The 17,410-nt window shown below is 43.6% G+C and overlaps 1 protein-coding gene across 1 annotated transcript; it reads left to right on the forward strand.

The window, feature by feature from the left end:
* The first annotated feature begins 3,517 nt into the window (after positions 1-3,517).
* On the forward strand, positions 3,518-16,832 carry LOC132320868 (E3 ubiquitin-protein ligase TRIM36-like). The gene is made up of 12 exons (XM_059834493.1): positions 3,518-3,537; positions 4,253-4,286; positions 4,924-5,157; positions 6,987-6,996; positions 8,396-8,721; positions 10,176-10,322; positions 11,420-11,515; positions 12,456-12,709; positions 13,371-13,495; positions 14,050-14,343; positions 14,646-14,943; positions 16,478-16,832. Exons 1-12 carry the CDS (start codon positions 3,518-3,520, stop codon positions 16,830-16,832), a joined length of 2,193 nt encoding a protein of 730 aa, XP_059690476.1.
* The last annotated feature ends 578 nt before the right edge of the window (positions 16,833-17,410 follow it).

Here is a 17,410-nt window from a genome sequence, read left to right on the forward strand (position 1 = left end):
AGGACCAATATGTTACTTGTCAGAAAAATCACTACCAACTTCAGTAGCGCTAAGGAGGTATGCTACACATCTTGGATTTCTCCTCCTCCACAGACATTTGCAGGGAATAATGTGCAGAGCATAGCCCACGCTGCTTGTAACTCACGAACTCACGATGTGGCTCCGTCTCTTCCCTCAAGGGTGGACCAAATTTTACTTGACCAACTACAGAGGAGAAAAGGAAAACAAGAATCGAAGTTGGACTGTAATTAGACCCAATTCAGCTCCAAAGGCTAACCAAAAAGGCAAATCCAGTTTAATGAGTGCATCACAGCCCCACTGATGGAAACTTCTGACACAGGCACACCCCCAACTTGTGCCTGCTGGAAACTAAGGGGCACAGAAAGTACTCTTCTGTCACAAAGGCAGCACGATCGCCACTTGCCCCACCCGCTCATTAGGAAGGATGAGGAAAACCATTCAGCAAACAAGGCCGTCAAGTGCCCTCTTTAGAGCACCAATACAGATGTAATTTAGAGAAAACACGTTCTTTGGGGCGATTCAATAGCACTAAAGAGCCATGAATGAAGTTTGGAGAGAGCTTATCGCATCTTCTAGGAAAGCTCTTTGGCAGACACTCTTTAACACTCCTTCCCACAATTTTAGCTTCAGAAAAGACAACTAAAGCTCCAAGGATTGCTCTGATTTAATTCAAGCAAAAGAATGACCACAGTTTGGGGGATGGAGTCTGCTTTTAATGGCCAGCGATCAACCACCTCCTTTCCTGATTTCTAAAGGACTGTTTCAGTTCAAAAGCAAAAACCACAACAAGAGACTAAATTAAGGCAGAAAAATCTTCCTCTGCCATTCTGCTACCTAGCACAATCTGGCATCACTCCGAATATCCCTGCTGCAGTGGCAGGGATACCAGTGGGATACCAGTGGGATACCAAACAGCTCTCAGAAGAGCTCAGGTTGCGTCCTGTTCTGTTAAGATGAAGCAATAGTGACATTTGCTGAAGTGCTGACAAAAGGAGCATTCAAATGTTTTACACTAATGTTTCTTTTGCATAGTCATCTAGAAACTATATCCGTAAGTGAAACAGCGTAAGATTTTCTTTTCCTGAATATCACTAAAACTGTTTCTATATACGTCAGCTATGCAGAATACGAGTTGAAATAAGTGAATATCAATGATTATTTTAAGAATAGTTAATGTTGTCATAGTACACATGCTTACAGTTTATTTCAGAGCGTGTCTTTTCTCCTCTCCCATTTCTACTTGTCAAATGAATCCTCTGAGGCACTAGCAGAGGCTAGAAGTGAACAATAAAATACTTCAATTCCAAAATATATTCACTTTAAAGCCAGTATTGTGTACCTGGGTTTTAGCAGGTTTCTTTAGCATAATAGCAACAAAGACAGACAGAAATCAAGCGGAAGCTAAAAATAAAGATTGCATGTACTTTTTAGTACATGAAAGTTAGAATTATTTGGAGACATTTTATCTGTAGAGTGTCTTTAACTTCAAGACAAGGGTTTTTCAAACACTGGATTTGAGCAAGTAAAGACAATGCTGGCCGGCATTTGTCTTTGCTCAGATAACATTTCCTTTTTGGCCTCTCAGTTTAACGGTATTGATAGTTGGAAAGTCTTCACTAACATACAGTTAAGTATGAAGACAGGATGCAGTAACAGAATATCTGTTTTCTCTTGTTTATGAAACACTTCAGTCCTGCACCGCTTATCACCTTCCATAAGCGTGCTGTTTCTTCCCAGCTGTTAAAGCAGAAAGTCAGAAACTTTGTCTTTGACAAAACCTGTAGGTGAAATGGAGTTTCAGAGTATTCCAAGAGAGAAAATAGAATCTGCAAGAAACACATAGCAAACTGCTTGACAAAAACAACTACAGGATCGTTCTCTCCTTCTCATAAGAAAGCAAATGAGGAACAAAAGAACAAGTTCTGCAGAGGTAGAACACGATTTTTATGAATGCTTGCTTTGCAGATGAATGGAAACATAATTCCACAAAGAAACAGAAAGCAGAATGCACGCCAGAACTCGGGACTGGAGAAGCAGTCCACACATACTGCTGCAAAATTGTTGAAGGACAACCGCAAACAAAATTTTAAAGTGTTTTCATCTCTTTCTCTTTGAGTGTCTCTCCCCCAAATATAATGAGTTTTGCTAAGGGCCTGTACGTGTGACAGAGCAGCACAACCAAAAGTAAAAGCAACCCTTGAGCCTGTTCCCAGATCACAAAACATTCTGTGGCTCAAGAAAGCATAAGCATTTAGTTTTGTCGGCAAACGAAAACTTAATCTGAGTCTGTGATTAAAATGTATTCCCACCTCAGGATCATCGTCATCAAAATCACGGTAAGTGGAATGCTCAGAATTATTCATTTTATCCAAAAGTTCAATAGCAAGACTTGGATTTAATGGCTGGGTAACAAAAAGGATGCTGAAAGACAGAAGGAAAAACACAGATTAAAATTCCAACCACTCATATTAAGCATATTTTAATTTTAGAACTTAAAAAAAATCCCATACATAAATTTATACCTGTAGTAACTTTTCAGCTGTCGGTCTTTTTTTAGGATTTTTTTCTAAGTACCATTTTCACAGAATGATGGAAACTATTGGACCTGCAAAAGGAAGTGGTAAACATGAGAATCAATTGCCCAGTGAACTACATGATCATTATCTACTGAAACAGAAAAGTACTTGCCATTTCATTTTGTCCTTTAATTCAGGAGGCTGGAAGTTGCTTTCCATCATTAGCAGAAGCGCTCTAAAAAATCCAAGAGTATTTCTGTAGGTTACATGGCAGTACATATCTGACATGAATTTTGAAGACATTGTTTAGTTGGCAGGAAGAAGTCCATCCATTTAAGAGATGCTACCAGGACAACATGATGCATTTATGCAGCACCTTTTCTTCCTACTGCAGCAACTTCTGGCGCCATCCTAAAGGGTAAAAGACATTTTTAGATAAAATTCTCGCCCCAAATCAAACATTCTTCTGTACGCAGCAGTTTACTACTCTTTTTCCTAAAGCTCTCAACCTGTAAGCTCACAGCATATACACTTACAGATGTGGATATAGACACATGCGTGCACGTGTGCGCGCGTGTGTGTAAAAAGTTACGTGATGTATCCATGAAGTTCTCCTCAATCACCTTCTAGTAACTAACAAGCAGTTTCCAAAACAGCTATTTAGGCTGTGGGACAACAGGAGGAAAATGTGTGCTCTAGGTTTGTCCACGCTAGCAACACCCACCTCTGCTGGCATCCACACCTCTGGCATGAAGTGTAGAATGGTTTGCCTTGCTGTGCCACCAAAGACCAATTTCTTCACACTGTTTCAAAGGTGGCAGCAGAGCCAAAGGGGCTTTGTTCTGGTCTGCGGCTGCTAGTTTATTTGGCCCCAAATAAACCACATCCGATGTCAGCGATGGGTAGTGTGCCAATGTAGACAAGGGCTTAGGAAGAGCTCCATCCTTTAAAGCCTGCCTGTAACATCGGGAAGTTTGGGGATGGCGGAGGTGGTTAAGGGGTAATAGAGTTATTCAGAAGCTTGCAAATTATTACTCAAAACATAGTTGGAAGGCTGACAACTCACGTCCTTACCAGTCCGTTCTCCCCCCGCCTCGGTTAAGTAACATGTTTCAGTTTGAATATACAGACTGTGCATTACTGGCATTATCAGAATCATTTCAAGCACAGTGTTTTGTATTTTTATGAAGGTGGTTTCTAAAGCAGATGTGAAATAACATCTTTACATGTGTTCTCTAGTTCTTTGTAACACCAGGCGTGCAGAAACATCACGGGCGTGGCCGCTGCCGCTGCGGGCGTGGCCGCCCCGGCGCCGCGCCCCTGGTGCCCGGGGGGAGCCTGGGGACGCGGCCGCCGGGTCGGGGTTTGTCGTCCCCTCCGCTGTTGCGCCCTGTGCTGCGGGGGGGCGGGGGGGGCGGTGGATTGGGGGGTGTTTGCCCCCCGCGGTGTGCGCCGGCAGCCTCGTCCCTGCCCGGCTGGGAGCGGCACCGGCGGCAGCCCGAGGTGCTGGGGCGGCGGGCAGGGCTGGCCCCTAGATCTTCAGACGGGGCTCGGTGCTGGCGGGGGAACCGCATAAATAAAGTCGGTCTGGTCTGGCGGCGGGCTGGACGGTGAAAACCCACCCGAGAGGGGACGAGCGGGCGCTGGGCAGCCGGTGTCCGCGCCCACCACTTGATGCTTCGCTGGGTTTCGGTTGCCGTTGGCTCTCCCGGCAGATACTCCGGCCTCGGAGCGCAGTGCCAGATGGCTGTGGGGTCATTAAATTACTGAAGAGCTGCACAGATCCACGGGCGGCTCTTTGTGCAGGAAATAAATAAACAAACAGATAATGTTCCGGACTGGAACTATTAGCCTAACGAAGTCAAGGCAGTTCCAGTGCTTAAATGTGGATTACACGGCGGGAAAGCCTGTTGTTTAACCAGTCTGACACTTAATTTCTTTTTTCTCCCTCCCCCACCCCCCCTTCTTGAAAAGCGAGCGAGCGAGCTGAGTTAAACATATGGATTCCTATTGTTAAGAAGTATGGTTGCTTTCGTTTCACTAGGTCCTTGAGTGGAATTAAGACTACTCCCCTCCTCTCCTTTCCTCCCCTGCAAGGCAGACATGACCTAAAGATGAACCGAGTTTGCCTAGTGGCGGTGTTCATTTCAGTTGAAAGGAATGTTGTCAGTGCTTTCATAAATGTTAATTGAGATTTGTTTGCAGCGTTAACCAGCGGAATGCCTCAAACCAGCTAGAATGTGCGATTCTAGAATAGAACGATTATTCTAGAGAGCTGGGCTTTTGTGACATACAGACATACAGCTGTGCAGTAAGTCTTGCTGGCTCACGTTTTCTGCACTTACACTTGTTTTTCCCTCTTTCTGTCATGAAGGTTACCATTAAGGGTATCGAAAGAGAGCTCATCTGCCCAGCATGCAAGGAATTATTTACCCATCCACTGATCCTTCCTTGCCAGCACAATGTCTGTCACAAATGTGTGAAAGAAATACTCTCTGCATTTGAAGACTCTTTTGCTGATGGAGGCTCTGAATCCTCTAATCAGAGTAGCCCTCAAATTCAAAGCTCTTCTTCCAGCATGGACAGGATTAGTAGATCAGGTACGTATCGGAATTTTTGCGTGTTTTCCTTATTTTATGTGTTCGACTGACTTGAGCCGAATTGCGTCTGCATTGGTAAAATGTCTTCCCGGTACTCCTGATGCAGTTAAAGAGATGACTTAGGGATAGTGCGAGTCTTGTTCATTCTGTGGCAAGAACAATGGGAATATTTTTAAGGACAGTGCACTCTATTTCATATATAATAGATCAGTCTTTGTGGCGTCCTGTAAATCTTTGTAACCATTGTATTTGTTTATTCCTGTATTTCAGTTACATTGAGATGCAGTAGCATCATGTTCAATAGCGTCGATGTTGAGGTGTAGATTTCAGCAGTTTTATTGCCTGTCAGTGGTACTGTTGAGGTGGTTCTCTCAGGTTTCGGCCAGCCTAAATTGAGTAGTTCGACTTCCTTCTGAGCCTCTGCAGACTTTGCAAATGATGGGTTTGTCCTACCCAATTCATTACGCTTACAATAAATCATTTTCCATAGACGATGGTTATTGCACGGTTGCAGAATTGGGAGACAGATGACTGTAAGAAGACTGCGCTAACCGCCTCTTCCAGTGTGGTCTGCTCTGGAAGCTTTAAGGAGCACTCCTCATGCTCTTTGTGATGTCACACTAGAAAGATTCTTACAGCTGTTGTGTAATCCACAGATGAGTTGTTCTTTTACACAGATACATCGAAAGTACTTCTTGAAAGAAACCTCATCTTGGCTTTTAGGCTTCCTTCTGACGTAACTGTCCACTTTAAAACCGCAGTCCGCAGTGATCTGGAAGAGTCGCCCACAAGACAAACCCTAAAGCTGTGTCTTGTATTTCGTATGTTACTAACGTTCATCATCCCCTTCCCAGTTTTCAAAGCTCAAATATTTTATTTCACCCACTTCTTTTAAACAACTCTTGAGTTGTTAGTACTGGTACTCTTTCAGGATCAGTTTGATAAGCAAATGCTGTGTTTGCTGTAGCTTGGCAGGTTGAGGCTTGCATCATTTGAGGGAATCCCCAAACGAAATAGCTAGTTGTCTTCATTACAGTCCTGTTTTCTGGATATGGGGTGCACAGCCCCACAATCACTGTTTAGCTCTGCATACATTTCAGCTGCTTTCTCAGCTCTCTCTACCTGCAGCGTTATGTGAAGTTTGAACGAAGAGAGCCCACTGGTGACTGCCATCTCCCAAATCCAAGTCTAGTCCCTTTTTTCCTCAGTAAGCATGATGTTCTGTCACGGCATTGTATGCATGGACTGAAGCGGTCACCGGTTTCCGCTGCAGCTGTCCACTACGTGGTTTTACAACGTGGACATCAGGGCACCAGGTTGGGTGCCTAAGGAGTGGTGGGCGCACCGTGGGTGACCTGGCCTCCTTGTGAGAACTGTGGCTTGCCAAGTGTGGGAGTATCAGACAGGCTGTGCGTGGGGACCAGGCCCCCCATGCTGCTTTCAGCAGTGTAAGTAAGGAGGTAATCCTTAATCTTCCGTGGAAAGCTGCCCTCCAGCTTGCTCTCTGTCGGGCAGTAGAAACAGTGATCTAGCATGATGGGGTGCGCAGGCAGTGCTGTGGCACCATCCACGCTGTGCACAGAGGAGGCAGAGCTCCCTTGGGAACCTGACATTTAGATGCTACTAGATGTCACCCATACTGTTCTGTTAATGCAGTCTAGCTGTTCTGCTCAGAACCTACAGAAAAGCATAAGACCAGCCGAGTTTGAGACTGACATTTATTCATGCTCTGGTTGTGGCTTCTTAGCTGATAGTGATGCATAACTACCATGGGGTACATTTTGAAGATTTTTAAAGGAACTAGTTTCTTACAGGAGTGTTGGTTTGTTTTTTTAAAGAGACTGGAAAGGGCGTGAGAGGTAGGGAGGTTTTGGATTGTTGGGTGAAGCACCCACAGAAGAGTGACACAAGGCAAGTGTCTTTTGGATAGCATCAAAGGACACTTCAAAAAGAAATGAAGCATCAACATTTCTGATGGGAAGATCCTCACTAAATACAGATGGGACCAAATTTCACTTTCTGAAGAAGAACCAATTTCAACACTAAGAATTCAGCTTGAAGTCATACCTCTATTTACAAATTAGTTATACCAACATGCCGTCATCTCAAGGGGATCTTAAAACCATGCTCCAGCTCGAGAGAATGGTTTTTTATTTCTTTGTAAGGGGAGGCTGAGAGGATACATGTTAAGCCTAAACACTGGCTTAACCTGCTTCAGTAATACATAAAGGACTAATTTTGATAGTTGTGCCCTGTGGGTTCATGAGTGAGACATGGGGATGCACTCTCTGTTTGATAGCCTCAAGAATGTTACCCTGTAAATAGTTTTTGGGTCTGTGTGAGCCATCCCCTGGAACAGGCTCCAAAGAATCCCTAGGCTTGCGACTTGACTTGAGCCTTGGATCACTTTATTTTGGAGAAGAGGGGAAATTTGTGCATAGCTGTTTCGTAGGAGGGCAGCTTCTCTACTGTCCCCTTTTGAAATGAAAAGAGATAAGCTGTACCCTTGTGTAACCATGCAGATCTGGGGTTCCCCAGTTCAAGGTAGAGGAATCTCTCAGACATAACCGTCTCAGCATCCCCTTTGGTGTGCGGGGCTTACTTAGCAGCCCTCCTTTATCAAGGCCGTTCAGCAAGGGCCAAGTCAGCCTCTACGTATTTGGACTGAATGATTTGGCTGAGATTTCGTACTGGTGATATCTAGTTCTCTTGTTTTCCTCTTTATATTTTTATGATGCCTCTTGGGGTAAGCCAGATAAGTTTGACTCGGCCAAAGCAAACTTCAGGGAGCTCCAAGTTGGCTATATTTGTCTGGGAATAACCAGTCTCACTCTGGGAATAGACATCTTACACTTCAGCGTGTTACGAAGCTGTTGCTCTCTATGTGGGCAGCCAGTTAGCCTAAAACCAACTGGTTTCCGGAAGGTTTTGTGTTTAGTCTTTTGAAAGGCTGCGGCTTGAGTGCATGCAAAACTAGACGAAGAAGATAGGATTGGAATAGCTAAATTAACCTTACCGTAGAATTAAGTTTTAGAGCAGTAGTTTGTAATGCCCCCTGAACTCAGACATTACACTACCTTGTCATGGCAAATGTATTCTCTTTGGCTTGGCAGAGTGCATATGAATTGGTATTGTACTGGTTTGGATGATGTGCTACGATAGTTTGAAATTGGTTCATAAATTCCTGTGCTTCTCCCTTTAAAATCTAAACCTCTTCTGTTTACACTCCTCCTAAATCAGGATTTGGTGTCTACACAGGCAGAAAACGTAATTCACTGACTCCTAGATCGAGTCTGTTTCCTTGTCCGGGTTGCCAGCGGGATACTGATCTCGGAGAACGTGGCATCAATGGCTTATTTCGCAACTTTACTTTGGAAACCATTGTGGAAAGATACAGACAGGCAGCCAGGGCAGCCGTTGCTATTATGTGCGATTTCTGCAAACCTCCACCTCAAGAGGCCACAAAGAGCTGCATGGACTGCAGGGCAAGCTATTGCAACGAATGTTTCAAAATACACCATCCTTGGGGAACTGTGAAAGCCCAACATAAACATGTAGGACCAACCACCAACTTCAGACCCAAGGTAAGTATCCCGTATCTTACAGAATTTGGGTTGCAGCATTTGCATATAGCTTCAGACATATCTGTGCAATGGTAGTTGCTTTTTGGGACCGTTGTTCCTTTTTTGACTATTGCTGTTATTCATTGAGTGAACCATAAGCTTTTGTTCTTGCTGACAGCATGACTGCAGTTTTGAACATGTCTGCCTGCACAGATGATTTTCCTGAAAGTTTCCTTCCCTCCTCGCACCTCCCCCCGAATCCAGCAGTCAATGACAATGGGATAGCTTATTGCATATTCTGCTGAATGACAGTCTTATGTACCAAGGTGCTAGCGAGACTGGTGTCTTTGGGCTTTTCACCATAGACTAAGATAACATTTGGGGCTTGAGAGTTGGTTTCAGAGATGGTTTGCAATTTTAGCTTAGTGTGTCCATATTTATGCTACTCACTTCTATTTTTGAGCCCTTTCCTGTCCTTTCTTGTATGTGTGTGCGTGTGTTAAAAGATGATGCTTTTAAAGCTTGACTGTTGGCACTGATGTCGTGTTCTCCTCCTTGACATGACACTGAAAAGCTTTCTCAAGAGCTTCTCTTTGGTAACATGGAGTAGATGGACCCAAATGTCTTTCAGTGCTCTGGAACGAGGCAAAGCATTTGTTTTTTTTTAAAACACACACGCACACATGTGCACAAGCACACCCACCCACCCCCACCCACCCCCTTTTAGACGGTTTTATCTGTTGCTTGAGCTTGGAGTTGAGCAGCACTTTTTTTGCCTCTTCGAGCAGTTACTTCAACGTGTTCAATTTTTGAAAGATTACTTTTAGCAAACACCAGCTTTTTCGCAATGCTGTTTAAGCTGGTACTGGAATTAACGCTCAGCATGAACAACTTGTAATTGGAGTCAGACAGAAAAAATGAAACACTGGAGCCTTTTATCTTTAAAATGACTGTGACTGGGGGTGTGGCTGCATTTCATCTGTTGCTCCAAGAGCAATGGCTATGTGGCTGATCAGAGTCTAGCTTAAATTTAAATCATTACAGTATTATGTCAACTCCTGCTTTAAGACAGTTCGTAGTTGTTTCAAGAGATGCTGGCATGGACACAGTTGAATTTGACAGCGTGGCTGTGTTATATATTGCATTTACAGCTCTGAACAGGAGTGTAGGGAGCTTGAGGCACACAAACAACTTCAGGGATTAGCAAAATGGTTGATTGCAGTATGGAGGCTACATGATGTGTACACAGACATCGCTACAGGTTTACTCACTGTGAACCTCGTGAAACTGTGTGTGTTCATCTGCTGGCTTTCACTGGCATAGACAAATATAAAAGGTGGAAGATAAACTGAATATAAAGAATCCACTGATGAAATCAGATGCTGCTGTGGGGTGATTTAGTGTTTTGATGGTTTGTTGGCCACCTCAGTTTTTGGAAGTACACCTGCATTCTCTCTGCTCTCTTTTTTTTTCAGATTTTGATGTGTCCAGAACATGAAATGGAGAGGGTAAACATGTACTGTGAAATCTGCAGAAGGCCTGTTTGTCATCTTTGTAAACTGGGTGGATGTCATGCAAACCATAGAGTAACAACCATGAGAACTGCCTACAAAACCCTTAAGGTAAAAGTAAATATTGTTGGACCTGGCCTTAAGAAGGGGAAAAGTACTGAGCTTCTGGTGTAAGGGCAAACTCCCTGTGGCAGGAAGCCAGGATGTGTGTTTAGAGGACACTGAACCAGTCATGAGGCATGCTGTTGTGCAACATCTGTTAATATCTATATTAGTGTGACATAGCGCACTTCTGAGAAACTGTATTTTCTATGAGGCTTGAAACATAACCTCTTAAAAGTCCTTCCACCTTGTTTTAGCCAACTGTATAGCAGTACTGACCAATGCAAAAGGTTTAAGCAGTTTATACTTTACAATCTAGCTTTTTTAAGGTAAGTGTCCTTGTGGCTTGGATTAGCTGATACTTCAGAAGCACTCCTGAAAAATTTGCATTGGAAGTATCTGTTGGGACCTTGTATGTTTCTGAAGTTGCATAGCTGTTAATTCGCAGTACAACAGGGAAGACTTGCAAACATTGCTTTGTTGTTAAAGAATGATTGCTTCTACCTCCTCTTCTTCCTTCTCTTCCTCTCTTGCTCACAAGAAAAAAAAAAAGGGGGGGCGGGGGTGGGGGGGAAGACCAGACCAGCCTGCCTTGTGCTCTTTGGCCTCCTTGCCTGTTTGCAAGGCTTTTCCTGTACAGCTGTTAACTCTTGCAAGTCGGGAAATGCAGAGACACTCATAAGTTCATGCTTTGAACCACTCATTCTTCTAGCAAATCTTACTACAAATGAGTTAATAACTAACGTGGCTTTTCTGTAAGTTTTAGTAACGTCCTGAAGCCTCATGTTCCTAGCCTAAGAGAAGGTGGCACTTGTGGCTGGGGAAGACTGAGCCAGCTGAGGCTGTTACCTCTTGTCCTTAGAGGCTGTTACCTCTTGTCCTTAGAGGCTGTGCCCCCAGTCCTGCCCACATCAGTGGCCTGATGTCCCTGTGCAGTCATTGCGGGTCACTGAGCAATTCTCCGCAGGGTTGCTGCTCATAACTGGTGGCAGGCTGTTGTCCTTGTAACTAGATAAAGCGAGTGCTAGCTGGATGACCTGCCTGTGCTGGTTGTCGGTTTGGGTGGGATACCCTTCTTCTGCTAGCTCGCTGTTTTGTTTTCACAGGAGAAGCTTTCAAAAGATATTGAGTACCTCATCAGTAAGGAGAGCCAGGTGAAAGCTCACATCACACAGCTGGATCTGCTGCTGAAAGAAACAGAGGTAAGAGTGTCTTCCGTGTTGGCTGGGGATAGCCCTTGCAGGGACACAGCAGAGACTCAAACTGTTTTCACTGAAGTGTTTCAAATCCTTTGGCTTTTTTCAGTTAGCCAGTAAAACAATTTCTGAACAGTTTGTGTTAGTCCTGAATCACAAATGGTAAGACCTAATCCTGACAGTGTTGGAAATATGGGCAACATACAGAGGGAAGTTAAGTTTTGGGTGCTGCTGTAAATTTAATTGAAAGAAAGCTTGTTTGATACCTTAATCAAAGAGAGGTGGGTTAGACTTACAGCTCTTGTGTATTAACGGTGCTTCACAATTTACACTGGCTGTTTGCCGCCTTGAGGATGTTGCAATAAAGTCAGAATGAAGAGTAAAATCTCCCTGCAGAAGAGTCAGAGCTGGGAGCTCACGTACAAGCTGAAAAACACAATGGCAGAAATTGCAGGAGCTCCTGGCCCTGCCTGCATCTTGATAAAGATTGTCTCTGTGCTTTGTAGTTCCTTTTATCCAGGGCACTAGTTAGAGGTGACCCTACAGTTCTGAGGGCATATGTGAGAAGCTGGGCTGGACCCCCATCTCAGTGTGGTTGGGGAAGGTGGAGGAGCACCTAGCTCTTGGGCATGAAGACTTCAGAAACTGACCTGTTTCTACAGTGCTTTTCCATGAGCTGTTTAGACACGTGCTATGCGTAACTCAAGACATAATCAGAGGAATACTTTCCTGCTCTTCGTTCTCTGTGTTGATCCAGTAAACGCTCACTAGCTTGGGTGCAGTGCTGATCACATTTTCAGTGCTGATGGGCATAACAAAGCTCATTAGTCTTGTCTGTCAAATGGATGACTAGATTGCTGTGATACCTTGAACAACTTGAGGTATGTTTCTGTACACAGCCACAGTGCTGTGGAATCTGTCTAAAATGTCTTTTGTTCCCTCCTAGTGCAACAGTGAACGAGCTAAAGAAGAAGCATCTCAGAGCTTTGAGAAATTATCTCATGTCCTAGAAGAGAAGAAGTCCGCAGCTCTTAGGGCAATTGAAACTTCTAAGAATTTAAGGCTGGAAAAATTGCAAACGCAAGCAGAGGAATATCAAGGGCTCCTGGAAAATAATGGCCTTGTAGGATATGCTCAAGAGGTGCTTAAAGAAACTGATCCATCTTGTTTTGTTCAAACAGCAAAACAGCTTCATGACAGGTATCTTAATTATCTTCTGTTTGAAGTACAGATACTGTTCCAGGATGTCTGGTCAGTCATATTCTTTTGACACCTGCTAGCAAAGTACTGAATGCAGTACCTTGTATTGCAAAGGCTCAGAGATGGTCCCAGTACCGTTCAGTAGAAATTGCTACATTACAGTGTGCGTTAAGAAACAGCAGTCAGGAGGGGCTCTGTCCTGTGACAACACGTGGCCTTGTTCAGTAGGACTGCACTGGAAGGGTAGCCCATTCAGCTCACTGACACATTCCTTTGCTCAGAGATTGTATCGGGTATTTGCAAGTTAATCTAACAGGTCTCTTCTGGCTTTAAAGTCTTTGATCTTAATAGCTGTTCTCCATTAGCGCTTCACATCTATTTTGTTCTTTGAACATAATGCCCCAAATTGTTAAAATGCTCTACCAGCTGAACGATTACCTCTTCATTATCTTTACACTGATACCTTTACACTGATGTACAAAAGACCTTAAATTTTGCATTTGAATTCTGTCTAGAGAGACAGAAATTTCTGGGAGACATCAGTAAGTACATGAAAACAGCACTTTTTATAAAGCAAAACCTAGCATTTTTAGTTTAAGGAATGCACACATGTGAATTCCCTTTTCTCTGTTCTGCCATCCCTTTGCTTCTGTGCTTTCAGAATCCAAAAAGCTACTGAATCTCTGAAGAGCTTCAGGCCAGCAGCTGAAACTACTTTTGAAGACTTTGTGGTGGACATAGCTAAGCAAGAAGAGATCCTTGGTGACTTGTCCTTCCATTCCAATGGTAAATTGCGAGAGCATCAGGTCTTTCTCAAGTTACGACTTGAAGGGCTTCTCTGGAAAGAGGCAAAACTTATGCAGGGCTGCAGCTGCAGAACTCAGTCTTGTGACTTGCATTGTCCCTTCTGTCTCTGTGATCCACAAGGCATTACCTGGCAGCAATGCTAGCTTCAGCTTTGAAAAAGAAGCTAAGATGCCGTTGCATTCAGTACCAGTTTACATTGGCTTCCAAAACATTGTAGTTAAGTAATACTAGGTCTTCCTAGAAGCTTTTTGTTAACATGACAGAAAAGAATAGGCTTTTAGATGCTTTTTTAGCTGCCAGCAAAAATAAACAATACAACTTTCGAAGTAAAAACAGAAAGTAAGGGATTTATGTAAGTGCATGAATGGAACCATCCTCATCTGTACTCTTTAACGGATTGAGTCAGATTTCTGCCCCCACCCCCACCCCCCCCAAGTACTATAGCCACTCAACAAAGGGCTTGTATGGTTAATTCTAAAACAACAGATATCTAAATTTGAGGGTTTTTTTCTCCTGAATCTCTGGCATTCCAGGTCTAGAAATACCAGAAATCAATGAAGAGCAGAGCAGAATGTACAACAAAGCTCTGATCAGCTGGGAATGCCCTGGGAAGACAGACTCAGCTGATATCTATGTTCTTGAGTATCGTAAGCTTAATAGAGAAGAGGAGAGTGCGACGTGGCAGGAGATCAAAGTTTGCAGCAAGAGCAAAGTAATATCTGATCTTGATGATGACAGCTCCTATGCCTTTAGAGTTCGAGGATATAAAGGGTCCATCTGTAGCCCTTGGAGCCGAGAAGTTATTTTGCGTACGCCTCCAGCTCCAGGTATTGGGTTTTCTTCTGTCCACAAGGTGTTGAATCTGTGTCTGTCGGTGTGAAGAGCTGTAGGTGGTTTCCAGTAGTTCCCAGACTTCTACTCTACTGTTACCGGTTGCGTAAATGTTTAGAAGCACTGTTAACAAACAGGTTAAGTAGGTGGCGTGCTGAGACCGTTTTAGCTTGCATGACGTTCCCTTAGCCTTTAAAAGTGAGAAATTCTGATGCCAGCATGACTTAAAATGTAGTTTATAAGCACAGAAGGCCAAATACTTAACTAAGAGGAAATTTTTTTGGATACTGTTTTTCAGTTTTCAGTTTTCTTTTTGATGACAAATGTGGGTACAACAGCGAACATCTCCTGCTGAACCCAGGAAGAACCTCTGTGGAAAGCAGGGCTGGATTTCCTCTACTGCTGGGATCTGAGCGCATGCAGGTCGGATGCTACACAACCCTGGATTACATCATTGGCGACACCGGGATTGCCAAAGGGAAGCACGTCTGGGCTTTTCGTGTGGAAGCCTATTCATACCTGGTGAAAGTGGGAGTTGTTTCTAGCAACCAGATACAGAAATTGTTCCATAATACCCATGATGTGACCAGCCCAAGGTAAATTGCAGACTCTTGCTCAATACATGTTTTATATAAGGAGATGGCTTTTTAAAAAATAAGTTAAGAGTGAGTCTGGTCGCAATTAGTACACAAGGTGAACCTAACTAGTGGAAAGTAGCTTGAAGGATATGCTGTAAGCAGGTTGTCCTGTTCATCCCCTGCTATTAGCAGAAAGGTGTTGTAATTATCCAGAGTCCTATTTTCATTCTTTTTGGGAAAGAAAGGAGGTTCCTATAGATGTCAAGATGTGCCAGTTAAAGCAAGAAGGTAAAAAAAAAGCATCACTTGCAAGATTGAAGCAATGTTTAATTGTCAATAGTAAGACTCTGCCTTAATTTCCTTAGCATACTAGGTTTGGCAGCCATTCAGAGGTACAATGTTCACTGTGTGTATCTGTGTATCTTTGCTGTAGCTTGCGTCACGGTGGATTCCAAGTCACTGGCTTATCCCAGGCTATACACTTGCATATGGTACTGGAGTGCTACTGATCCCAAGCCAAAGTACAGTGGACAAACCAATAAAAAGATTTCAGCTCTGAAGTATGGTTGTAGTAAGCCTGGATGTGTCTAGGAACTGCAGGCTGGGAGGCTATCTCCTGAGGACTCTTAACTTTTTCAGGAATGTAAAAAATGTATCAGCTTCCTCCTGTGTAACATACTGAAAGTGTAAGAACGCCTGTGTCTTGAGCTGCTTAAAGCCAGACGGAGGCTTTTTGCAAAGTGAGAAATTAGATCCTGATTTCCTGATTTCTTTTTCCTTATCCACACAAATACCTGGAAAACTTTGGCTGACACAAATCCAATCTCCCCCCAGACATCCCAAAAATGCAAACCTAGCTAGGGATTGTCGGCACAGAAGAATGTGTGCTTCTCCAGTGTGTCTTCATCTGGTGACAGAAGTAGGGGGCAAAAGCATGTAGACTGAACAAATCTGGCCACAAACTTTCCCCAGTAACCAGCTGGGAAACAGGGGTTCATGGAAACCTCCAGGCAGAGCGCTTTAAAAAAAACCAAACCACCAAACCAAAAACTTAAACCACTACTTTTTGTGTTGTGAATTTTAAAGACAATTTAATACAGCAGTGGTGAGGAAAACTCATAGGACAACAGTCATGTTAAATGTATTTACTCGTGTCATTTAACATTATGTAAATGAAGTTAAACATACCTTGTCTGTAATCATTAGTCATAGTCGCTAAATTACTTTTCAAGTTAACTAATTTGCTATACCTGTAGGTTCATTAATGATTACCTAGCATGAGTACATTTAGATACATCCGCTCCTTAGTAAAGCCTTCTGTGGTCTTGTCCTCGTTAGCGTTTAGCTGTTATTTATTGTCTGAAGTGGCCCAAGTGAGTGTTCTCCACCTACTAAATGCGTCTTCCCTCCTGGCTTAGGTATATTTTTACCCCACAAGGTTTTGCAGGTGACCATGTGGTGTTTCTTGTCTTACAAAAATGTTTTCTCCAGTTCACATCACTGATCCCCCTTCAGAATTTGACAAAAGCAAATGGTTGTTTTTCTGTTCTAGGTACGAGCAAGACAGTGGTCATGACAGTGGGAGTGAAGATGCCTTCTTTGACTCACCACAGCCTTTCACACTGGTCACTTTAGGCATGAAGAAGTTCTTTATCCCCACAACACCTGCTGCCCCCAAGGATCCAGCGAGCAGAATCCTTCCCCTGCCATCGTGCTTGGGCATCTGCCTCGACTGTGACAAAGGCAAGGTGGGGTTCTACGACGCAGGCCGTATGAAATGCCTTTATGAGTGCGAGGTGGACTGCTCTGGCATAATGTACCCAGCATTTGCCTTAATGGGTGGTGCAGCAGTTCATCTTGAGGAACCTGTCACAGCAAAGTACGGGGAGTACCACGACGACATCTAGTGCAGTGATCTCTTCCCATTGCTGTTCTGAGGTGGAAGACGAGAGAGAGCAGAAGAATTCTACCTTAGTTTTCACTCCTGATTAATTACATTCTGTCCACATGTTGCTTACAAGCCTCTGGGTCATGCTTTTTTTAAACAAACGGTTCAGACACGTCCCACACTAGTGGGAAATGTTCTTCCAGGAACTCTCCTGCCTTTCTTGTGATCTGTGCAATGCTTTTCTCCACAGACTTTCTTCCCAGGGGGAAGCAGGGAAGAAGTTTGACTAGCAACCAAAATTACTCTTCGGGGGTAGAAATCTACCTTTTGTGTAACGTAAATCCTTACATAGTCAGTTTTGCATTTAATGAAATCAAAGCTGACAGCGTGTGATTGCCATTCTCCTTTCAAGAAATCTGCCTGAATGCCTCTGAGGGGTCAAATGCTTTCCAATTAACCCCTGAGCACCAGGGGTTGGGCCCTTCAGCACGAAATAACATTTGCAAAAATACAGTATAAAGCAGGGAGAAATCAGAACTGCAGCTGAACGTTTAGGTTTTATTTGGAAAGAGGAGGGTAAACTAGAATCTGATTGCA

Source organism: Gavia stellata, unplaced genomic scaffold, assembly GCF_030936135.1.
Source record: "Gavia stellata isolate bGavSte3 unplaced genomic scaffold, bGavSte3.hap2 HAP2_SCAFFOLD_34, whole genome shotgun sequence".
Classification (NCBI taxonomy): Eukaryota; Metazoa; Chordata; class Aves; order Gaviiformes; family Gaviidae; genus Gavia; species Gavia stellata.